This window comes from Bos mutus, chromosome 3 (assembly GCF_027580195.1).
Source record: "Bos mutus isolate GX-2022 chromosome 3, NWIPB_WYAK_1.1, whole genome shotgun sequence".
Taxonomy (NCBI): domain Eukaryota; kingdom Metazoa; phylum Chordata; class Mammalia; order Artiodactyla; family Bovidae; genus Bos; species Bos mutus.
Window position 1 is genome coordinate 97,980,956 of NC_091619.1, and position 26,585 is coordinate 98,007,540.

Here is a 26,585-nt window from a genome sequence, read left to right on the forward strand (position 1 = left end):
AGTTTTAGTACATTCACAAAGTTGTGCAAACATCACCACTATCTACTTTCAGAACATTTTTATGACTCAAAAAAGAAACTGCAACTTTCCTCATTCCCCTCACTCCCAAGACTCTGGCAATCACTAATCTACTTTGTGTTTCTATGGAATCACCCATTCTGGACATTTCATAGAAATGGAATCATACAATATGTGACCTTTTGCGCTCTAGTTTGTTTTTAAACTTCACCTAAGAAAATGCCAAACTGGTTTTGCAAAATAGATTACCAATGTATGGTTCCACCAGTAATGCTTAAGAGCTCCCATTGTTTCATATACTTATCTACACCTAGTTCTGTCATTTTAATTTAAGCCATGTTTGACAGTAATAGAATGGTATTTCATTGTGATTTTATTTTGCATTTCCATAATAACCAATGAGATTAAAGTATCTTTTCACATATTTATTGGCCATTTAGATTGCTTTTGTGAACTATCTGTTTAAGTCCCTTGGCCATTTTCTAATCATACTATCTTTTTATGTCCTTTACAAAAAACTCCCTGTATGTATTACCAATTCTCTTTCTGTCCTTTTTAAAAAATAAATATGTTCTACTGTATATCTTCTAAAAGTTTAGTGTTTTGGTTTTCACATTTAAATATACAATTTATGTATATCAAATTTTCATATGTGCACTTTAAATATCTTACCATTTTATTTATTAATTATATTTACAGAAGCTGAAAAAAACTTTTACCATTCACCTGGAACTGATTTTTGTGAAGTAAGAGCTAAGTCTTTCAATTTCCCCATATGAATGTCCAATTGTCCCAACGTTGCCGCTGTCATATATCAAGTGGCCACATATATATGGATTTCTTTCTGGGATCTTCTTTCTCCTTCCCCTAAATCTATTATTCTCTTCAATTTCATTTAAGGGTATCATCACTCATTAATCATCTGAACAGGAAATCTGGAGACAATTAGTTGTAATTCCTGCTGATCTGACCACATAACTTTTCCCTTCTAGTACTACTCCCTTGCTTACATCTTGACAATGGCCAGGGCCTCTAACTGGTCTTTTAAAAACGCCAGCATATCTTTACTTTTGTATTTCCATACATCCTGGACATATATTTAGTATAGCCCTTAACAAATTAGGTGAAACTTGACTGTCCCCATGGACACAGCTTTCCTTGCAGCTTTCTCAAGTGATGACTGCTTGCTTTCACCCTCCCCTTTGTACCACTGGGCCTTAAACATGGGGTAGTACCCTGCTGGCTCCTCATATTCTCTGCCAGGCACTCTCCAGCCCTACTTCTCTCTTGAAGTCAAGATTAATATATTGACATGCCCATGCCAGTGCCTAAAAGGCATCTCAAACTTAACATATTTAAGGGTTCCAAGGACCTGAGGTCCTGGAATCAAATGACTGATTTTGGGGGGATACTTCTGATGGCATAGGAGAAAGACTGGGTTAGTACTTGGAGAGAAGGAAGAAGGAAACTAAAATTATGGAAACAAAGTCTAAATATATAGTACAGGGCATATGTGACCAAGGAAGTTTGGAGGAGAAACTCATTGGGAGATAGGTTCAAAGAACTGAAAGTCCTAAGAACTGAAAAGAACCTCAACATATGTGTATTCAAACTATCAAGAATAACAGAGGAGTTAGAACTGAAGAGTAAAAGTGAGTCAAGAACTAAGATATTTACAGCTGCAATGATGGTATTTAATGATAAGTGATAGTATTTAATGGTATGAGATTCAAAGTTTTGGGGCACTAGGAAGAAGAGAGGGACAATACTGAACAGACAAGAACATCTACTCTCCCTTCCAGGCCCACTGATCAGAGGTCAGGGGACGGGTAAGAGGGCAGCAGACAGCCAGTATTCTAACCCTTGCCTCTTCCCCAGGAGTTCATTAGAACTAGACAGATGGACTGAGTCCAAACGGTACACTGGAAGTCCTCAGAGTCAGAGAGGGATGAGAAAAAAGGTCAGAACAGGAAATGCTCAGAGATTTACAGAACTAGGAGTGTAGGAGATAGAAGGCTCAAATACCTGGGGGTTCCTGTCAGTCAGGCATAATGAAATTAGCCCATAGTGGATTCAAGACAGATAAGAGATGGGAAGACTGCAAGTGTTAGGGAGTAAAGAGCAGTGGGTTACTGGAGATTGCTCTTGACCCTGCATGACAGGGGCTGAAGGCTTAAGGAAGACACACTTTTAATCCCACTATACCAGTTTAGAATCAGATGACATGGAACAAACATCATATAAATACACCCACTGACCTGTTCATCTTACTCTGAAAATTCGATTCACCAAGTTCATGCCTACACATTTTAAGACAGTCTTTTTTTTCTCAGACAGTCTTTATGCATATACATACTGGCACGCTGCAGTCCATGGGGTTGCAAAGAGTCAGACATGACTGAGTGACTGAACAGATGGACTGACGCATAGATACAAAAAGAATATGAAGAAGGATGTTTGTTGCAAAACTGACTAAAATAGTGAAGAACTCAAAACAATCTAAATATTTGTGCTAGTTATCAATCAGATATTTCTAAAATTCATCCTTTAATACCTTCTCTGTCACAGAGAAGAGAATTCCTATCAGTTCAGTTCAGCTGCTCAGTTGTGTCCGACTCTTTGCGACCCCATGGACTGCAGCACGCCAGGCCTCCCTGTCCATCACCAACTACCGGAGCTTACTCAAACTCATGTCCATTGAGTCGGTAATACCGTCCAACCATCTCATCCTCTGTCATCCCCTTCTTCTCCTGCCTTCAGTCTTTCCCAGCATCAGGGTCTTTTCATATGAGTCAGCTCTTCGCATCAGGTAGCCAAAGGATTGGAGCTTCAGCTTCAGCATCAGTCCTTCCAATGAATATTCAGGACTGATCTCCTTTAGGATGCACTGGTTGGATCTCCTTGCAGTCCAAGGGACTCTCAAGAGTCTGCTCCAACACCACAGTTCGAAAGCATCAATTCTTCGGCACTCACTTTTCTTTATGGTCCAACTCTCACATCCATACATGAGCACTGGAAAAACCATAGCCTTGACTAGACGGACCTTTGCTGGTAAAGTAATGTCTCTGCTTTTTAATACGCTATCTAGGTTTGTCATAACTTTCCTTCCAAGGAGCAAGTGTCTTTTAATTTCATGTCTGCAGTCACCATCTGCAGTGATTTTGGAGCCCAAGGAAATAAAGTCTTTCAGTGTTTCCACTGTTTCCCCATCTCTTTGCATAAAGTGATGGGACTGGAGGCCATGGTCTTAGTTTTTTGAAAGTTGAGTTTTAAGCAGCTTTTTCACTCTCCTCTTTCACTTTCATCAAGAGGCTCCTCAGTTCCTTTTCACTTTCTGCTGTAAGAGTGGTGTCATCTGCGTATCTGAGGTTATTGATATTTCTCCCGACAATCTTGATTCTAGCTTGTGCTTCATCCAGCCCAGCATTTCGCATGATGTACTCTGCATTTAATTTAAATAAGCAGGATGACAAAATACAGCCTTGATGTACTCCTTTCCCAATTTGGAACCAGGTCCATTGTTCCATGTCCGGTTCTAACTGTTGCTTCTTGACCTACATACAAATTTCTCAGGAGGCAGGTAAAAATTAAATTTAATTTAAATATTAAATTATCTCTTTAAGAATTTTCCACAGTTTGTTGTGATCCACACAGTCAAAGGCTTTGGTGTAGTCAATGAAGCAGAAGTAGATGTTTTTCTGGAACTCTCTTGTTTTTTCTGTGAGCCAATGGATGTTGGCAACTTGATCTTTCATTTCTCTGCCTTTTCTAAATCCAGCCTGAACATCAGGAAGTTCTCGGTTCACGTACTGTTGAAGCCTGGCTTGGAGAATTTTGAGCATTATTTTGCTAGCGGGTGAGATGAGTGCAATTGTGTGGTATTTTGAACATCCTTTGGCATTGCCTTTCTTTGGGATTGGAATGAAAACGGACCTTTTCCAGTCCTGTGGCCACTGCTGCATTTTCCAAATTTGCTGGCATATTGAGTGCAGCATTTTCACAGCATCATCTTTTAGGATTTGAAATAGCTCAACTGGAATTCCATCACCTCCACTAGCTTTGTTCGTAGTGATGTTTCCTAAGGCCCACTCTACTTTGCACTCCAGGATATCTGGCTCTAGATGAGTGATCACACCATTGTGATTATTCGGGTCATGAAGATCTTTTTTGTATAGTTCTTCTGTGCATTCTTGCCATCTCTTCTTAATATCTTCTGCTTGTTTAGGCATTTCATTTATGGCAAACACATTAAACTTTCCCAGTAGAGGGCGCTGGAGGAACACTGTACAAGGAAGCGGCTCAGGGTGCAGTCCCAGCAACTACACCTTCCGTCAGTCGTGTGGCAGTGCGGACAGGCAGGGGCGCGCTAACATAGTCACATGCTGTCAGCCTTGCATCCTGAACCTGACCTAGTGATCACCTTTCCACAGTCCTCCCTGAAACGACACTGTACGCTTCAGGCATGCCCACACTAGTGCCCTGATGCCCTCTGCTTGCCTGGTTCACTCCTTATACTCTAGGGTTTGTCTTCCATGTTGTTCCTGAGGGATATAATATACTCCATGCCACCTACCCTCTGTGCAGGCCTGGATACTGGCTGCTGTGCCAGTGTTCTGGAGAGCTGCCATGCTGACTGCTCAGTGGCTATGGACCAGTTCTGGTCTTCTTTTATTGTCACAGTTTATAATTCTATTAAACTTCATCTGTTTAAATCACTGTGTGGTTTCTGTCTCCTAATTAGGCCCAGACTGCTATAAGGTCCATCAATAAGAAAATTAATAAGAATGTCTTTGAAAGGCTCATTAGTGAAACGGACACAGTTGAGAAAATAGTCTCTGACCTTGAGGAATGATACTAGAAATTTCCAAAACTAAAAAGAGAGGGAAAAAAAGGCTGAAATTAATAGAACAGAATATCCAAGAACTGTGGAACAACTGCAACAGGTGTAAGACTTGTGTAATGGAAATGACACAGGAAGAAACGGAAGAAATATTTGAAACAATAATGATGAGAATTTACCCAAATCGATGTCAGACACCAAACCACAGATCCAGGAAACTCAGAGAACACAAAGCAGGATTACATGCCAAAAAAACACTACACCTAGCATACTATATTCAAACTTAGAAAAAAAATCAAAGACAATGAAAAAAATCTTGAAAGAAACCAGATGGTAAAAAGATCTTATCTACAGAGAAGAAAAGAATTATATTCTCCTTCTCAGACATCCCACAAACAAGGGAGCTGAGAGGGAAAAAACCCCACCAGCCTACACTCTACAAAAACCTACAAAAACTCCCACTCTACAATATTATTCTTCATAAGTTGAAAGAGAAACTAAGATGTTCTTAGACAGTCAAACACTGAGGGAATTTGTTGCCAACAGACCTGCCTTACGAGGAATGTTGAAAGTTCTAAGAGAATTCCCTGGTAGCCCAGTGGTTGGGCCTTTGAGCTTTCATTGCCCTGGCCCAGGTTCAATCCCTGGTCAAGGAACTAATATCTTGCTAGCTGTGCAGTGTGGTAAAAAAAAAAAAAAAGTTCTAAGAGAAGTAAAATGATATAGGTCAGAAACTTGGACCTACATAAAAGAACAGCATTAGAGGTGAAATAAGTAAAGGTAAAATTAAAAACTTGATATCATATTTTTTATTTAACAGATAAGTCTGTTCAAAATAATAATAGCAAAAACGCATTTAACTATGTATCCATAAAAACATTCTATCCATGTTTTTATGCTTATGGATATGTGAAATGAATGACTGCAATGAAACAAAGGATGAGGGGAGGAATTTGGATTATTTTGTTATTATAAGGAATTTATACTACCTGTGAATCAGTATGATGTTTTTTGAAAGTGGATTTGGATCAGTTGTGAATGTACACTGAAAAATCTAAAACTTACACAGACACAGAAAAAAGAAAAAGCTGATATGCTAACAAAGGAGAGAAACATAAATCATATAAAGTGCTCCATTAAAACCAGAAAAGAGTAGAAGACAAAAATAGGAACAAAGATCACAGACAACAAATGGAAAACAGTAGCAAAAATGGTAGATACAAGTCTAACTGGAAAAGGAAATGGCAACCCACTCTTGTATTCTTGCATGGAGAAGTCCACGGACAGTCCATGGGTTCGCAGAGAGTAGGACACAACTGAGCGACTTAACACACACAAATCTAACTGTATCAAAGAGTTGGACCATAAAGAAGGCTGAGCACCAAAGAACTGCTGCTTTTGAACTGTGGTGTTGGAGACTTTTGAGAGTCCCTTGGACTGCAAGGAGATCAAACCAATCAATCCTAAAGGAAATTGAATCCTGAATATTCAATGGAAGGACTGATGCTGAAGCTGAAGCTCCACTGCAAAGAGCCGACTCATTAGAAAAGACCCTGATGCTGGGAAAGATGAAGGCGGGAAGGGAAGGGGGTGACAGAAGATGAGATGGTTGGATGGTATCACCAACTCAATGGACATGAGTTTGAGCAAGCTCCAGGAGATGAAGCACAGGGAAACCTGGCATTGCTACAGTTCATGGGGTCACAAAGAACTGGACACGACTGAGCGACTGAACAATTATAACAACTATATCAACACGAGTGTGCTAAACCGCTCAGTTGTGTCTGACTCTTTGCGACCATATGGACCACCAGGCTACTCTGTCCATGGGATTCTCCAGGCAGGAATACTGGAGTGGGTTGCCATGCCCTCCTCCAGGGGATTTTCCCGACCCAGGGATCAAACCGACATCTCTTACATCTTCTGCATTGGCAGGAAGGTTCTTCACCACTAGCACCACCTGGGAAGCCCAACTATATCAATAATCACCTTCAATGTTTATCAGTTCAGTTCAGTCGCTCAGTCGTGTCCAACTCTTTGCGACCCCACAAATCACAGCACGCCAGGCCTCCCTGTCTATCACCAATTCTCGGAGTTCACTCAAACTCATGTCCATCGAGTTGATGATGCCATCCAGCCATCTCATCCTCTGTCGTCCCCTTCTCCTCCTGCCCCCAATCCCTCCCAGCATCAGGGTCTTTTCCAATGAGTCAACTCTTCGCATGAGGTGGCCAAAGTATTGGAGTTTCAGCTTTAGCATCAGTCCTTTCTGGGGAACACCGAGGACTGATCTTTAGGATGGACTGGTTGGATCTCCTTGCAGTCCAAGGGACGCTCAAGAATCTTCTCCAACACCACAGTTCAAAAGCATCAATTCTTCGGCGCTCAGCCTTCTTCACAGTCCAACTCTCACATCCATACATGACCACTGGAAAAACCATAGCCTTGACTAGATGGACCTTTGTTGGCAAAATAATGTCTCTGCTTTTCAATATGCTATCTAGGTTGGTCATAACTTTCCTTCCAAGGAGTAAGCGTCTTTTAATTTCATGGCTGCAGTCACCATCTGCCGTGATTTTGGAGCCCCCAAAAATAAAGTCTGACACTATTTCTGCTGTTTCCCCATCTATTTCCCATGAAGTGATGGGACCAGATGCCATGATCTTCATTTTCTGAATGTTGAGCTTTAAGCCAACTTTTTCACTCTCCTCTTTCACTTTCATCAAGAGGCTTTTTAGTTCCTCTTCACTTTCTGCCAGAAGGGTGGTGTCATCTGCATATCTGAGGTTATTGATATTTCTCCCAGCAATCTTGATTCCAGCTTGTGCTTCTTCCAGCTCAGCGTTTCTCATGATGTACTCTGCATATAAGTTAAATAAGCAGGGTGACAATATACACCAATATACAGCCTTGACGTACTCCTTTTCCTATTTGGAACCAGTCTGTTGTTCCATGTCCAGTTAGTTCTAACTGTTGTTTCCTGACCTGCATATAGATTTATAGTCTAAATTAAAAAGATTGAGACTGGCACACAGATTAAAAAAAAATAAAAACAAGACCCAACTAAGTGTAGTTTTACAAGGAAACCTTTTAAAATATAAAGGCACATGTAAATTAAAAGCAAATGGATAGAGTAAGAGATCTACTAACACTAATCAAAACAATGTGGAAGTAAGTACATTTCAGACAGTTTGGGAAAACCCAATCCCAAGGAAAAGCAGTGCTAAAGAATGTTCAAACTACAAGACAATTGCACTCATTTCACGGGCTAGCAAGGTAATACTCAAAATCCTTCAAATTAGGCTTCAACAGTATTTGAATTGAGAACTTCCAGATGTACAAGCTGGGTTTAGAAAAGGCAGAGGAACCAGAGATCAAATTGCCAACATTTGTTGGATCATAGAGAAAGCAAGGGAATTCCAGAAAAACATCTACTTCTGCTTCATTGACTATGCTAAAGCCTTTGACTGTGTGGATCACCACAAACTGTAGACAATTCTTAAAGAGATGGGAATAGCAGACCATCTTACCAGTCTCCTGAGAAACCTGTATGTGAGTCAAGAAGCAACAGTTAGAACCTTTCATGAAACAAGTGACTGATTCAAAATCGGGAAAGGAGTACGACAAGGCTGTATTTTGTTACCCTGTTTATTTAACTTACATGCAGAGTACATCATGCAAAATGCCAGGCTGGATGACTTACAAGCTGGAATCAAGATTGCCAAGAGAAATATCAGCAACCTCAGATATGCAAATGATACCCTGAAATGGCAGAAGGCAAAGAGGAACTATAAGAGCTTCTTGATGAGGGTGAAAGAGGAGAATGATAAAGCTGGCTTAAAACTCAACATTAAAAAACTAAGATCATGGCATCCAGTCCCATCATTCATGGCAAAGAGAAGGGGGAAAAAGTGGAAGCAGTGACAGATTTTCTCTTCTTGGGATCCAGCATCACTGAGGATGGTGATTGTAGCCATGAAATTAGAAGACGCTTGTTTCTTGGAAGGAAAGCTATGACAAACCTAGACAGTGTATTAAAAAGCAGAGACAACACTTTTTGCCAACAAAGGTCTGTCTAGTCAAAGCTATGGTTTTTCCAGTAGTCATGTATGGATGTGAGAACTGGACCATAAAGAAGACTGCGCACTGAGAATTGATGCTTTTGAACTATGGTGCTGGAGAAGACTCTTCAGAGTTCCTTGACAACAAGGAGCTCAAACCAGTCAATCCTAAATGAAATCAACCCTGAATATTCATTGGAAGGACTGATGTTAAAGCTGAAGCTACAATACTTTGGCCACCTGATGCAAAGAGCAGGCTCATTGGAAAACACCCTGATGCTGGAAAAGATTGAAGGCAAAAGGAAAAGATGACAGCAGAGTATGAGATGGTTAGACAGCATCACTGACTCAATGGACATGAACTTGGGGAAATTTCAGGAGATGGTAAGGGACAGGGAGGCCTAGTGTGCTGCAGTCCATGGGGTGCGAAAAGTCAGACATGACTTTTCGACTGAACAACAATAACAATAAATTTAATTGAAGAGAATTCACCCATCTGCTTTCAGATCACAGCAGAATTAAACTAAATAATCAATAAACAGAAAGACAATTGCGAAAACCCCCAAATATTTGAAGATTAAACAACACAGTTCAAAATAACACATAGGTCAAATCTCAACAGAAAATTTAAAGTATTTTTAAGTAAATAAAAATGAAAATACAACTTATCAAGTTTGGGCAATGGGGCAAGGGAGCGTGAGGTACATACTACTGGAAATAAGACAGGCTACAAGAGGGATTTCCCTGGCAATCCGTGGTTAAGACTCTGGGCCTCCACTGCAGGGAACATGGGTTTGATCCCTGGTAGGGGAATTAAAACCCCTTATGATGCATGATGTGGCTGAATTAAAAAAAAAAAAAGATATGCTACAAGGATGTATTGTACAACACAGGGTAATATAGACAATATTTCATAGTAACTGTAAATGGAGTATAACCTTTAAAAATTGAATTTTGGGACTTCTCTGGCAGTCCAGTGATCAAGATTCCATGTTTCCAATGCAGGGAGCATGCATTCAATCTCTGGTTAGAGAACTAAAATCCTACATGCCCATGCTGCGTGCTGTAGCCAAAAAAAAAAACAATTGAATCTTGATTAATTAATTAATCAAGGAAGATTTAAGATTAATCACCTCAGCCTCCACCTTAAGAAGCCAGAAAAAGAGCAAATTAAATTTAACATAAGCAGATGAAAAGAAAAAATACTGGAGCAGAAATCAATGAAATTGGAAACAGGAAATCAATAGAGAAAATCAACAAAACCAAAAACTGGTTCTTTGATAAGATCCACAAAATGGACATGCCTCTAACCAGGCTAACTAAGGGAAAAAATAGAGAAGACACAAGTCACTAACATCAGAACAGATGCTGTATTACTACAGATTCCATGGCCATTAAGAGGATAAGAAAGGAATATTATGCACAACTCTATGCCCACAAATTTGATACCCAGATTTAAATACACCAATGACTTAAAGACAAAACCTGCCAAATCTCACACAAGAAAAAACAGACAATCTGGATAGGCTTATATCTATTAAAAATTTAATCAATAATTAGTAATCTTCTAAAACCAAAAGCAGCGGGTCCCAGATAGGTTCACTTGTGAATTCCATCAAACATTCAAAAAGAAATTATACCAATTCTCCACAATCTTTTCAAGAAGACACAAGTGGAGGGAATACTTTCTAACTTATTCTATGAGGCCATCGTTACCCAAACACCAAAACCAGGCAAAGACATTATAAGAAAAGAACACTAAAGACCAGTATCTCTCATGAACATGGAAATAAAATCCTCTGCAAAATATTAACAAATCCAATCCAACAATGCATAAAAAGAATTATACACCATAACTAAGAGGGTTTTAATCCTAGGTATGCAAGGCTAGTTCAATATTTGAAAATCAATTAATGTAAACCATTATACCAATAGCTAAAGGAACAAAATCAAATGATTGTATCAACAGATCAGAAAAAGCATTTGACAAAGTCTAAAATCCATCTATAAAAAAATCTTTCAATAAATTAGGAATTGAAGGGAAGTTCCTCAATTTGATAAAGAACATCTACAAAAAAGTACAGCTAACACTGATACTTAATGATAAGAAACTTCAGGCTTTTCTGCCAAAATCAGAAAAATGGCGTGCCTATATCTTCTCACCACTGCTTTTCAACATCATACTGGAAGTTCCGGCTAATATAGTAAGCTAAAAAAAGGAATTAAAAAGTATACAGATTGGGAAGGAAGAAAGTATATAAACTGTCTTTGTTCGCAGATGACATAACGGCTTGTGAAGAAAATCTGGGGGAAAAAATCAACAAAAATCCTTCTGAAACAAGTAAATGATTGTATCAAAGTTGCAGGATACAAGGTTAATGTACAAAAGTCAACACTTTATACCATCAATGAACAAGTGGAATTTGAAATTAAAAATATTACCAATCACATTAGCACCCCCAAAATGAAATAATTAGGTATAAATCTAACAAGTTATAAATGTACAAGATCTACATGAGGAAAATTTAAAAACTCAGATGAAAGATATCAAAGAAGAACTACTTAAATGTAGAGAGTTTCCACATTCACGGATAGGAAGACTCAACACTGTCAAGATGTCAGTTCTTCCCAACTTGATCTGTAGATTCAATACAAACACAATCAAAGTCTCAGCAAATTATTTTATGGATGGAGAAACTGATTCTAAAGTTTATATGCAGAGGCAAAAGATCCAGAATATCCAACTCAATACTGAAGAAGAACAGAGTTGGAAGACTGATATTACCAAACTCAAGACCTACTCTAAAGCTACAGTGGTCAAAACTGTGTGATGTTAGAGGAAGAACAAATAGATTAATTGAATAGAATAGAGCCAGAAACAGGCCCAGGAAAATGTAATTAACTAATGCTTGACAAAGGAGCAAAAGTAATACAATAGAAAAAAGACATTCTTCCTAACAAACAGTGCTATAATGACTGGACAGCCACCTGAAAAAAAAGAATAGATGCAAATCTTGATAAAAATTAATTCAAAATGGATCACAGACCTAATCATAAGACACAAAACCACACTCCTAGAATATAATGTAGGACAACACCTTGATGACCTGAGACAGGACAATGACATTTTAGATGCAATACCAGATGTACAATCCATGAAAGAAATAATTGATAAGCTGGTCTAGGGTAAAATGAAAAACTTCTACTCTCCAAGAGGAGAAAGCAAGCTACAAATATTAATACTTGCAACAGTCCTTTGGATAAAGGACTGTTATCCAAAACATACAAAAAAAAACACTTAAAACTCAACAATAAGAAAATAAACAACCTGATTGAAAAGCAGGCAAAAGATGTGAACAGACACATCATCAATGAAGATACATAGACGGCAAGTAAGCATATGAAAAAATCTTCAATACCATGTATCACTGCTGCTGCTGCTAAGTCGCTTCAGTCATGTCCGACTCTGTGCAACCCCAGAGATGGCAGCCCACGAGGCTCCCCCCGATCCCTGGGATTCTCCAGGCAAGAACACTGGAGTGGGTTGCCATTTCCTTCTCCAATGCATGAAAGTGAAAAGTGAAAGTGAAGTCGCTCAGTTGTGTCCGACTCTTCGCGACCCCATGGACTACAGCCTACCAGGCTCCTCCATCCATGGGATTTCCCAGGCAAGAGTACTGGAGTGGGGTGCCATCGCCTTCTCCAACCATGTATCACTAGGGATACGCAAATTGAAACAACAAGGTACTACTATAAATGGATTAGAATGGCCAAATTAAAAAACAATGACAATACTGAAAGTTGGAAAGTTTCTGTAGAGCAACTAAAATTCTCATTTGTTGCTGGTGGGAATGTCAAAATGGTTCAGCCACTTTATAAAACTATCCCTAACCATACAATCTAGCAATCACCCTCCTTGGTATTTAACCAAATGAACTGAAAATTTATGTACACATGAAAACCTGTGAGTGAGAGTGGTATATCCAGACAATGGAATATTATTCAGCACTAAAAAGAAATGAGCTGTCAAACCATGATAAGATATGGAAGAAAGCTAAATGCATATTATTCATGGGAAATAGATGGGGAAACAGTGGAAACAGTGTCAGACTTTATTTTTTTTGGGGCTCCAAAATCACTGCAGATGGTGACTGCAGCCATGAAATTAAAAGACGCTTACTCCTTGGAAGGAAAGTTATGACCAACCTAGATAGCATATTCAAAAGCAGAGACATTACCTTTGCCAATAAAGGTCCGTCTAGTCAAGGCTATGGTTTTTCCTGTGGTCATGTGTGGATGTGAGAGTTGGACTGTGAAGAAGGCTGAGCACCGAAGAATTGATGTTTTGGAACTGTGATGTTGGAGAAGACTCTTGAGAGTCCCTTGGACTGCAAGGAGATCCAACCAGTCCATTCTGAAGGAGATCAGCCCTGGGATTTCTTTGGAAGGAATGATGCTAAAGCTGAAACTCCAGTACTTTGGCCACCTCATGCTAAGAGTTGACTCACTGGAAAAGACTCTGATGCTGGGAGGGATTGGGGGCAGGAGGAGAAGGGGACAACAGAGGATGAGATGGCTGGATGGCATCACTGACTCGATGGACGTGAGTCTGAGTGAACTCCGGGAGTTGGTGATGGACAGGGAGGCCTGGCGTGCTGCGATTGATGGGGTCGCAAAGAGTCGGACATGACTGAGCGACTGAACTGAACTGAACTGAAGAGAAATGAACCAATCTGAAGAGGCTACATACCGTATGATTCCAATTACATGGAATTCCAATTACATGGAATTCCAATTACATGCCTTTGCCTTTAGAAAAGGCAAAACTATGGAGACAGTGAAAAGATTAGTGGATATCAGGAGCTGGGGTACAGAGTGATGAACAGATGGGACACAGAGGATTTTAGGGCAGTAAAACTACTCTGCATGATACTACAATGATAGATACATGTCACTATACATTTGTCAAAACTCATATAAAAAAAAATAAATTAAAAAAAAAACTCATATAATGCACAAGAAGAGTGAACCCTAATGTAAACTACGGGTTTTGGGTATAATAATGTGACAATGCAGGTTCAACAGTTGTAACAAATGTACTAATCTGGTGCTGGATATTGATGGTGCAGAAGGTGGTTACATGTGTGGGGATAGGGTATATGGGAACTCTGTACAATCCACTCAGTTTTACCATGAATCTAAAACTGCTCTAAAACAGGTTTATTACTTAAAAGAAAAAAAAAATCACAATGAACTAGAAAGGTTCCACTCCCAGAATGGCTAAGTGCCTACTTAATTGACCTTACTATAGTTATAATCTAGTTATATATGCTGTTGTTGTTCAGTTTCTAAGTCATGTCCAACTGTTTGTGACCCCATGAACTGTAGCAAGCCAGCTTCGCTATGTCCCTGAGTTTGGTCAAACTCATGTCAGTGATGCCATCCAACCATCTCATCCTCTGTCACCTAGTAAATATTTAATATTGAACTAAACTGTATGAAATGAACCTACTTTCAAATCAACAGACCCCATACTATTCAACATATTCCAGACTTTAAAGTGAAAATAAAGAGTCTTAGAATATTCTGTGGATCCAAATATCAGGATGTATAAGATTTTAGAATTAATCCGATATGAAGTTTGATCTTTCTCTACATTTGGTTAAATGCAGAGTCCACAGTCATGAACTGGGCTTTTACATCAGTTCTTCCTCCCGGATCTGAGGCCTACTTAGATTTTCTGCAGTATTTAAGAGCGATAATGATGATAGCTAACATTTATGGAGTACTGGGGAGCCTGGTCGGCTGCCGTCTATGGAGTCGCACAGAGTCGGACACGACTGAAGCGACTTAGCAGCAGCAGCAAGCATGTTATATGTATTAACATAAAGCTAGAGCCCGCAGACCCAGACAGGCTGAAAAGGCCAGGTGATGTTCTCGATCAAAGTCTCTGAGTAGGGAAAAATCTAGTCCTAAATTCTGTCAGCAATCTAAATAAAGAGATAATCATATCAGAGAGAAGCTGCAAGTAGTGATTACTGCCTGGCATTCACATTACAGTTGTGATACTATGTTCAAGGTTTGGAAGTGCTAAATTAATTTCTACATGATGAAAAGTCCAAGTCAGATATATGCTGAGTTTTTACAAAGTTCATGGTTAGAATGCACTATCTGAGCTAACACCTAGCCCAGTTCATTCTGAGGGAAAAGTCCCTATGCACAATGAGAAATCTGGCTTTAAAAGCCAAGTAGGTCTAGTTCCCTGGGTCTCCCTGTGCTCTTGCTGGTGTCTTCTCATATTAGAGTTAGTACAGTATTTGAGAATTCTACTGATTCTTGGAAGAGGGTCATGAGCACACTGAATAGCTGGGTCTGAGTGAGTCTGATAAAGTGAGACCCTTATCTCAAGGACACAGATCAGCTTCAGAATCACTCGATTCTTAGGGTGCTCAAACAACTATTCCTCATTCATCCTCACAGTCACTCTCCAAAGACACACTAAACTATAAGCAAGTAGACAAACTCAAGTGGAACAGACCTGTCTTATTTGGTTTAATGCTATACTGTTTCACTACTTTGGTACCTTTTTATTGCCCAAAGACAAGGCTTGTAGATTATCAAATCCAGGCAGCAATGGCTTCCTATGGATCCAAGCCTGCTCTATTTCCATTATCCCTAGGTCTGGAACTTCTACTGTAAACAGCATAGCAGTGAACAGTGTAGCAGAGCAACAACTCCTTCCACAAAGCTGAGTCCCCTGGTCTGACTCCCCTGGGATTTAAGAATACATGTCTAGACTAAAACACATGGCTAACTCCAATGAGGTCTTCTGCCTCATAATTTTTATATATTCTTTAGTCAGATGCAAGTACATCAATCCTTATACTGCCTAGAAGAGCCCATATTCCAGATGAATGCCTGAGATCAGTGATTCCACATACTGGAACTGAAGTAAATGTCAACATGAAACAAACAGTTCTCTCACTACTGTTGACTTCTGTTCTAACAGAGGGCAAGTTATTAGGAGTCCTATGAGGCAGAAAACCATCTGTGTGAGCCCTAATTCTTGGGCAAGGTAGGACAAAATGTTAATGGAGGCCTCATCACATGGTCCCAGATGACCGGAGTCATAACACACTCTCAACACACCAGAACAGGGGTGGTGGACCCAAGACATGCATAAGACCAAAATGAATATTGACAGGTCAAGGCAAGAAATAACTAAGAGTCAAAAACAGACTGAACATACTCTCCCACAGAAAGCATGCCCGTGAGTTCTGTCTGCTTCAGTCAGCCAAGTGAAGAAACAATATATTGTAACATGATGAACCTCACACAGAGAGAAGAGGAAAGAAATCGGGCATCTGTGACCACTCTTTGATTCCACTTTTCTTAATCTTTAAGCACTCACCTGTGTGGCCATGGAGTGGTGAGTGCGGCCGTGGCAGTGTAGGTGACGTACTAGAGGTCACAATCAAACTCTTGCGGTTACTTGTCCGACAGCTGCAATGAAAACACAAGTGTCAGTTATAACAGGGTTGCATCATGGGCCCATAGAACTTGAGTGGCTATCGAGAGACAAAGTCACATCATTTCATGAGCTGAGCAGTGTAATACTTGGAACTGGGTTACCAATTACTGTTTGCACAGTGAGTCTTCATAATTCATTGTGTTCCATCTTGCAGTAACTTTTGTCACTGTCTTGACTCTTTCTTGTATTGTCACGGCACCTTTCCAATGTGCAGATTTTGCTTCCTAAGCAAATAAATATCCAAGGAGTTCCCTAAATGTAATAACCATGCACTAAATGGTATATAATGAAGAGTGCCCACTGCAAGTTTGATTCAGAAAACAAAAAACACAAGCCATAAATATTCTCATCTCTCATAAAAATTAATGTTCTTGCCATAAAAATGAAATGATTAAATCTATGAAATTTATCTTTGAAAAACTGCTTAATCAATTAATTAATAGTCTCATTTCAACATAAATTTCAGAGCAGGGCTGGGTTTCTTCTACAAAGTTGGCTTTCCTTTACATTTTAATGCCTGAGGATTCTTCTTGTGCTTGGAGAAAGTCAAATCATGTTGAAAAGTCATTTCATGCTCAACCTGTTACTGTAAAGTGTAAGTAAATTTATTTGAAAGCTAGCCCATCTTTTAAAGGCATTAAAGAAGCCTGGTCATTTATATTCATCGAAACAAATATTTAGAGCTTCCCTGGTGGCTCAGATGGTAAAGCATCTGCCCACAATGTGGGAGGCGTGGGTTCAATCCCTGGGTCGGGAAGATCCCCTGGAGAAGGAAATGGCACCCCACTCCAGTACTCTAGCCTGGAAAATCCTATGGATGGAGGGGCCTGGCAGGCTACAGTCCATGGGGTCGCAAAGAGTTGGACACGACTGAGGGACTTCACTTTGATTTTCTTTCACACAAATATTTACTGAACATTAACTGCACATCAGGCACCATTCCAGGTGCAAGGGAAGCCGTAGAGAACAAAAGAAAATCTCTGTCCTCAAATGGCAGTAAACAGTGATATGAAGAAAGAGACAGAATGTTTAAGAAACAGCAAAGAACTCAAGTAGGTGGCAGGAGGGGAAAATGACAAGGAAAAAAGTAGGGTATAGAAGCTATGGGCATAGACTGCAGCCAGACTCTGCAGGGCTGCCAGACTGCTGTAAAGAACTACTGGAAATGTGATAAGGAATCGCTGGAAGGATTGTGATCAATCTCAAGAGATTATGATTAGAAATGACACAAACCTGTCCCTAAGAAACCATCAGGAATCATCCGATCACATCTCACATGCCCTTATTACCCCCAATTACCACCAAAGGCCCAAGCCTTCCATCTCTAATTTGACACAGTCTCCCTCTACTCCTTAATCTTAAAAAAAGAAAGAAAGAAAGCTTACACCATGCCTCCCTGAACTCAGTCTGTCATCAGCAAACTATAACCTTAGCTTATTTTCTCAACATTCAGTTTCAATTCTGGCTCTAACTGAAACCTTGTTATCCCCTAGGACACCACAGTTCTGGTGAAAATTCCAATCCTTTTAAACCCAACTTTCCATCTATTTTGCAACTGCACTTGGGCGGCCGATGGTGAATGAAGAAAAATCCAAAATCATGCTGGCTGGGGTTTCTTTATGTTTATGATGATAAATATCAAGTGGATCCATACTACATCTACTTAGGTAACGCACTCTCTCTCCAAGACAACTCACAACTCAAGACTAATTCACATCTTCTCCCCAAACCTCCAGTACTTCTTCAGTTCCCCAAATCCTATCCTCATCTGCTGACTTGGCTTTTTATTCAACTAGGGGTAAAAAGAATCAAAACAAAAAGAAGTACTACATATTTCTGCTCCCCCAAATCTTACTAGCCTGGAGAATTTCCTGGTGGTCCAGTAGTTAAGAATCCGCCTTCCAGTGCAGGGGACCCAAGTTTGATCCCTGGTCAGGCAACTAAGATCCCCATACGCTGTGGGGCAACTAAGCCCATGTGCCATAACTACTGAGCCTGTGTGCTCTGGAGTCCACATGCCACAGCTAGAGCCCGTGTGTCACAACAAAAGATCCTGATTGTCTCAGCTAAGCTCTGATTCAGTCAAAAATAAATAATTTTTTTTTAAATCTATCAGCCTGAATCTGTATACATATACTATACTGACTTTCCCATCAACAACAGCAGAAGACCATGTTGCTATGAAAGTCAACTCCCTGACTCGCTATTCAAGAAGTCTGTACCTCCACTGTCTTCCTTCTCCTATAACACAAACTTCTACATCCTACTGGGTCATTCTCATCATCATAAAAACATGCTGTAATTTCTTACATATCAAGAAAATTAGAATAAAAACTTTCATAGACCTCTCCCAACTTTGCTCCCCTGTTTAGGAAAAAGTCCATGTAGGGATTCTGTACTTGTTATCCTATCTCATTTCCTATTATCTCTCTCTTTTTTTTTTTTAATTATTTTTGGCTGTGCTGGGTCTTTGTTGCTGCACAGGTTTTTCTCCAGTTGTGGAGGGGGGGCACTCTCCAGCTGTGGTACGTGGGCTTCTCATTGCCGTGGCCTCTCTTGTTGCAGAGCATGGTCTTAGTTGCTCTGAGGCATGTGGGATCCTCCCTGATTAGGGATCGAACTCATCTCCCATATTGGGAAGTGACTCCTTTACCACTGAGCCACAAAGGAAGGCCCTTCTATTCTCTATTTAACCCACTCTAGACTAGATAATCAACATCTTTGTTGCCTATTATCAAGGTCATCACTGCTGCTAAGTCGCTTCAGTCGTGTCCGACTCTGTGCAACCCCATAGATGGCAGCTCGCTAGGCTCCTCTGTCCCTGGGATTCTCCAGGCAAGAATACTGGAGTGGGTTGCCATTTCTCCAATGCATGAAAGTGAAAAGTAAAAGTGAAATCGCTCAGTCGTGCCCAACTCTTACCGACCCCATGGACTGCAGCATACCAGGCTCCTCCGTGCATGGGATTTTCCAGGCAAGAGTACTGGAGTGGGGTGCCATTGCCTTCTCCGAAGGTCATCACTAACAACAGTCAATTCTCAATCCTTGTCTTATGTAACCTCTCAACATCATTCAACAGTTATAACTTCCTCTTCTAAAAAACAAATTGGGATTCAATTTATATTCAATTAGGTGTTCTGTTCAATGAGCCCTGACAACTGTACCCATTTATATAACACATACAAAACAAAAGACAGGATTCTATTACCCCAGAAAGTCCCCAAGTGCCCCTTCTGGTCAAAGCTACTGTGAGTCCATTTTATTTCCTTTACTGGCTTATTAACTATCAGTTCAGTTCAGTTCAACCATAGCTTTGACTAGACAGACCTTTGCTGGCAAAATGTCATCTCTGGTTTTTAATACTCTGTCTAGGTTTGTCATACTTTATGGAATGTACATATGAAATCACATTAACCCTTAGAAAGCTTATTTGGACCGAGGGGATCTTGAGCAGAAAGACACCCAAGGTCTCCTGTACTAGGGCTCACAGTACCTTCTTCAACAGGTATGCCCTCCCTCTTTAACTTACTCAATTCTACCCATTCCATAGAACCATGAGCTCGAATGTGGTTTTGCGTGAATTCTCTTTTATTCTTCCAAGCAGGATGAAAAAATGAAACAGTTTTCAGACATTAGACAACAAGCAATGTAGGACAGTGATCACTTAAAGAGAAGGGAAACAAACAAGGTGAGTCCTACAACTGCCTGGGCTTACTACCTGGAAAGACATGCCCACAACAGCACAGGAGAAGATGGCCTGCACAGAACCTGGGGGTGGAGCAAACTTCTTAAGAAAAAGAGCAGGTGGAATCACTCCCTGGTACTCAAACAGGGTTGGGAACAGTTTGTGTTTCCACCAGACAGAGGGGGAAAACCTGGTTATTCACAAGACACTAGCAAGGAAAAATTAGTCCAAATGCTGACCTGGTCCTACCTAACAAAGCTTAAAAGCAATCCTTAAAAGATCAAATTATTTCCAAGTAATTTAACTGTGTCCCAGAATAAGGCTCAAAAATAATATTGAAAGAAGCAAAAAACAAAAAAAAAAAAACAAAAAAAACACACTCTGTCAAACAAAGTCAAAATCAGTAATTGGTACATAATAAAAATTACTAGGCATGGAAAAAAGGAGGAAATATGACCCATGATGTGGTGTGGGGGAGTGGAGGAGAGTAGAAATAACAGATCCAGAGATGGCACACACAGAATTAGTAGAAGAGAAATAATAAAATCATTATAACTATATTCCATATTTTCTAAACATCCCTTTTTTTTTCCTTTATAAAAATTTATTTATTTTTAGCTGTGTGGATCTTCGTTGGGACATGCAGGATTCTCTCTAGTTGTGATGTGCAGGTTTAACTGCCATGCAGCAAATGGGATCTTAGTTTCCTGACCAGGAATTGAACCCTCATCCCTTGCATTGGAGGCAGATTCTTAACCACTGGACCAACGGGGAAGCCCCTATATTTTCAGTGAGGCACAGGAAAGTGTAGCATATTAAGGAGAGATTATGGATGATACTTTTAAAAACCCAAATAGGACTTTCAGAGATTAATAGTCTAAGATGAAAATTAAACAGGATGGCATTAACAGAAGATAAAGCACTGCAGAAGAAAGATGTGCGATCCTAGATACAGTGAGAAAAAAAAACTATGCAAAATGAAACAAAAAAAAGAGAACTTTTTTCATTTTTAAAATTTATTTATTTTAATTGGAGGCTAATTACTTTACAATATTGTGGTGGGTTTTGCCATACATCGACATGAATCAGTCAAGGGTGTACATGTGTCCCCCTCATTCTGAACTCCCCCTCCACTTTCCTCCCCACCCCATCCTTCTGGGTTGTCCCAGAGCACGGGCTCTGAGCGCCCTGCTTCATGCATTGAACTTGCACTGGTCATCTATTTTACATATGGTAATATACATGTTTCAGTGCCAGAGAAAAGGGAACTTTTAAATGGAAAGAGCACCAGGGAGCTGTGCAATAACTGCTGCCAAGCACTGTGTCATTAGTCCCTGAAAGGGAGAAACAGAAAAAATATTTGCAGAAATAACTGCTGAAAATTCTCCAAATTTGAAAATTATAAACTCACAGATCTAACTGGCTCAATGAACCCCAAGCACAAGAAACATGAAGAAAAGTATCCAAAGCATATCACAATCAAATTACTTAAAATTGACGATAAAATCTTAAGAGCTGCCAGATATAAAAATTACATAACACAAAAGAATAAAGATAACAATGACAACAAAATTCTGCTTGGAAAAAGATGCAAGCCAGAAGACAGTGAAGAAATGTCTTAAAGCACTGAATCTAGAATTCAATACCAAGTGAAAATATCTTTCAAAAAAGGTAGTCCAAATAAAGACTTTTCAGACACACAAAAGCTGAAATATCCCCTTATCAACAGATCTGCACTATAATAAGTGTTAAAGAAAGTCCTTCAGGCAGAAGGAACATTATACTAGATGGAAATCTGTATCTACACAAAGAAAAGCACCAAAAATGATAAACATAAACCATTTTTCTTTTTTTATTTTTAAAATCTCTTCTTGAGACTTCCCTGGCAGTCCAGTGGTTAGGATTCTGCGCTTCCACTGCAAGAGGCACAGGTTCAATCCCTGATTGAGAAACTAAGATTCCCAAAAGCCTTTGGGCACAAAACACAAACAAAAAAACCCAAAACTCTTCTTGAATTTTAATGGAAACACAATAATTTACTGTGGGGTTTACAACACTGTTGTTCATTGCTGTTGTTCAGTTGCTCAGTTGTGTCAGACTCTTTGTGACCCCATGGACTACAGCACGCCAGGCTTCCCTGTCCTTCACTATCTCCTGGAGTTGCTCAAACTTATGTCCATCGAGTTAGTGATGCCATACAACCGTCTCATTCTCTGTCGCCCCTTTCTCCTCCTGCCTTCAATCTTTCCTGGCATCAGGGTCTTTTCCGATGAGTTGGCTCTTCACATCAGGTGGCCAAAGTATTAGAGCTTTAGCTTCAGCATCAGTCCTTCCAATGAATATTCAGGGTTGATTTTCTTTAGGATTGACTGGTTGGATCTCCTTGCAGTCCAAGGGACTCTCAAGAGTCTTCTCCAGCACCAAAATTTGAAAGCATCAGTTCTTTAGTGCTCAGTCTTCTTTATGGTCCAACTCTCACATCCATACATGACTACTGGAAAAACCATAGCTTTGAGTATTTGGACCTTTTTCAGCAAAGTGATGTCTCTGCTTTTTAATATGCTGTCTAGGTTGCAACATATGTAGATATAAAATGCATGCAGAATAGCCATATCAGCAAGGCTGGGAGGGGAGAATGGAAGTATACTACTATGAAGCTCTTACATTAAGTATGAAGTGGTATAATACTACCTTAAGATAAACTAGCGGAGAAGGCAATGGCACCCTACTCCAGTACTCTTGTCTGGAAAATCCCATGGACAGAGGAGCCTGGTAGGCTGCAGTCCATGGGGTCGCAAAGAGTCGGACACGACTGAGCGACTTCACTTTCACTTTTCACTTTCATGCATTGGAGAAGGAAATGGCAACCCACTCCAGTGTTCTTGCCTGGAGAATCCCAGAGATGGTGGGCTGCCATCTATGAGGTTGTACAGAGTCGGATACGACTGAAGTGACTTAGCAGCAGCAGCAGCAGCAGCAGCAGCAAGATAAACTAGAAGTTAAAATTTTACATTTTAAACACTAACGCAAGTAGTGCAAAAGAAAAATAAAGTATAGTAGTCAGGCTCCTAAAATTTCTTGGGCTCCAAAATCACTGCAGATGGTGACTGCAGCTATGAAATTAAAAGACGCTTGCTCCTTGGAAGAAAAACAAACCGACAGCATATTAAAAAGCAGAGACACTACTTTGCCAACAAAGGTCATATAGTCAAAGCTATGGTTTTTTTCAGGAGCCAACTATGGATGTAAGAGTTGGATCATAAAGAAAGCTGAGCACTGAAGAATTAAAGCTTTTAAAGTGTGGTGTTGGAGAAGACTCTTGAGAGTCCCTTTGACTGCAAGGGGATCCAACCAGTCCATCCTAAAGGAAATCAACCCTGAATATTTGTTGGAAGGACTGATGCTGAAGCTCCAAAACTTTGGCCACCTGATGAGAAAAACCGACTCATTGGAAAAGACCCTGATGCAGGGAAAGATTGAAGGCAGGAGGAGGAGGGGACAACAGAGGATGGCATCACCAACTTGATGAACATGAGTTTGAGAAAGCTCCAGGAGTTGGTGATAGACAGGGAAGCCTGGCAAGCTGCAGTCCATAGGGTTGGAAAGAGTCAGACATGACTGAGCAACTGAACTGAACTGAATGGATAGTTAATAAGCCAATAAAGGAAATAAAATGGACTCACAGTAGCTCAGTAGGTAAAGAATCTGCCTGCAGTGCAGGAGACCCGGGTTCGATCCCTGGGTTGGGAAGATCCTCTGGAGAAGGAAATGGCAACCCACTCCAGTATTCTTGTCTGGAAAATCTCATGGACAGAGGAGCCTGGTGGGCTGCAGTCCATGGGGTCACAAAGAGTCAGGCATGACTGAGAGACTAACACTTACTTACTTACTTAAAGGAAGGCAGAAAAAGAACAAGTATAGCTGGGCTAAACAGAAAATGATAAGCAAGAGGATAGATTTAAATCCAGTTACATTCAGTTCAGTCGCTCAGTCGTGTCCGACTCTTTGCGACCCCATGAACCGCAGCACATCAGGCCTCCCTGTCCATCATCAACTCCCGGAGTCCACCCAAACCCATGTCCATTGAGTCGGTGATGCCATCCAACCATCTCATCCTCTGTCGTCCCCTTCTCCTCCTGCCCTCAATCTTTCCCAGCATCAGAGTCTTTTCAAATGAGTCAGCTCTTCACATCAGGTGGCCAAAGTATTGGAGTTTTAGCTTCAACATCAGTCCTTCCAATGAACACCCAGGACCGATCTCCTTTAGGATGGACTGGTTGGATCCCCTTGCAGTCCAAGGGACGCTCAAGAGTCTTCTCCAACACCAACAGTTCAAAACCATCAATTCTTCAGCACTGAGCTTTCTTCACAGTCCAACTCTCACATCCATACATGACCACTGGAAAAACCATAGCCTTGACTAGACAGACCTTTGTGGACAAAGTAGTGTCTCTGCTTTTTAATATGCTAAGTTGGTCATAACTTTCCTTTCAAGGAGTAAGCATTTTTTAATTTCATGGCTGCAATCAGCATCTGCAGTGATTTTGGAGCCCAGAAAAATAAAGTCAGCCACTGTTTCCCCATCTATTTGCCATGAAGTGATGGGACCAGATGCCATGATCTTAGTTTTCTGAATGCTGAGCATTAGGCAATTTTTTCACTCTCCTCTTTCACTTTCATCAATTACATTAATAATCTCATAAAATGCAAATGTTCTAAATATATATTCAGCTAAAACAAAGACTGATAGATTGGATAAAAGAGCAGGACCTGACCATATGCTGTTTATTACCTGTGACAGCCAAAAACCTGGAAATCACCTCAAATGTTCACTAACAGATAAACAAATCATAATATATCCAAACAATGGACTACTACTCAGCAATAAAAATGTATGAGCTATTGATACACACAATAAATGAATCTCAAAATAATTATGCTGAAATCAAGAAGCCAGACATAAAAGAGTACATACTGAACAATTCCATTTATATAAAATTCAAGAAAACATTAACCTATACGGACAGACAACAGATAACAGGCTTCCTGACCAGAGGCAGGGGACGTATTATAATGAGGCATAAGGACATTCAGGAGCTGCAGATACGTTTATTGTCTTGAATGATTATTGTACAAATGGTTTCGGAGACGCATACATATATCAAGATCCATCAAACTGCACCATTCATTTGTATTTATTATTTATTTGGCTACATCGGGTCTTAGTTGGGGCAAGCAGAATCTTATTTGCATTATGTGGGATCTTTCACTGAGGTGCACAGGCTCTCTAATTGTGGCACACAGGTTCCAGAGCATGCAAGCTCAGTAGCTGTGGTGCATGGGCTTAGCTGCTCCAGGGCATGTGGGATCTTAGTTCCCAGACCAGGAGTCAAATCCATGTCCCCTACACTACAAGGTGGATTCTCAACCAGTGGTCCACCAGGGAAGTCCCAAATTGTACATTTTAAATATGTACAGCCTATTATATTTCAACCACACTTCAATAAAGCTATATACTTTTTAATGTAAATAATATCAAAGTCACTTTTCTGCTTAAAACTCTGTCTCAGGGAGAGTAAAAGTCAATGTTCTTACAATGGCCGACAAGCTGTACATGGCCTGGATCTCCATTACCTCTGTCCCTCATGCTCACTCTACTTCAGCCACGTGGGCCTCCTCACTTCTCTTAGAACATGCCAAGTGTACCACTGCCTCAGGGCTTTCCCAAAGGAGCCTTCCTTTGCCCGTTTCCCTCATGACTTGCTCCCTCCTCTTTCAGGTCTTGCTCAAGTTCAGTCTTCTGAATGGATTTTCCTTTGACCATTCTATTTAAAATGGTAACATCCACCCTCCCAAATACTCTTCTCCTCCTTTCCTGATATATTTTCCTCAATAGCACTTGCCATTATGTAACATACTATGCATTTCTCATTCATTCTGTTTGCTGTCTTAGAATCTTAAGCTCTGTGAGATCAGTCTGCACAGGCTTTGTTTATTGCTATACTTTGCAGTGCTGAGAACTCTGCCTGGCACATGGCGGACTCTCAATAAATCTGTTAAGTGGATGAATGGATGAGAATAATTTGTTACAAGAATTATAATAGAAGAGGACACTTATACACCTGACATATGTAAGGTATATCCAAACTATGTCCAAACTTCTCTTGTATGAAAACAAAGATCTCTCGAAATGGCAGGGACAGACAACTGATTCTCATTTCATTTGTCATGGTCTTATTAAAATTTGAATTAGATTCAAAACACTAAAGATCACATTTCTAGGCCACACGCCTTTTTATGAAGGTACATATAATCTCACTTGGCAAATCTGCAACAGCTGCCAGGGGAAGAAAAAAAAAAAAGGTCAGACACCCTGGTACGGATGTCATGACTCAGCTGAGATCCAAAGCAAGAACTGCCTAATTTTTCCATTTCAACAAGCACTGGCCA

General features: G+C 40.2%; 1 protein-coding gene across 8 annotated transcripts in view; it reads right to left on the bottom strand.

Moving 5' to 3' along the window:
* The window catches only part of MAST2 (microtubule associated serine/threonine kinase 2), a 207,379-nt gene that overhangs the window by 45,686 nt on the left and 135,108 nt on the right, over positions 1 to 26,585 (bottom strand). For all 8 annotated transcript variants that reach the window (XM_070368127.1, XM_070368126.1, XM_070368125.1 and 5 more), the window contains one exon: positions 16,331 to 16,422. In XM_070368127.1, coding sequence (XP_070224228.1) covers positions 16,331 to 16,422 — 92 coding nt within the window. The remainder of the gene's footprint in view (positions 1 to 16,330; positions 16,423 to 26,585) is intronic.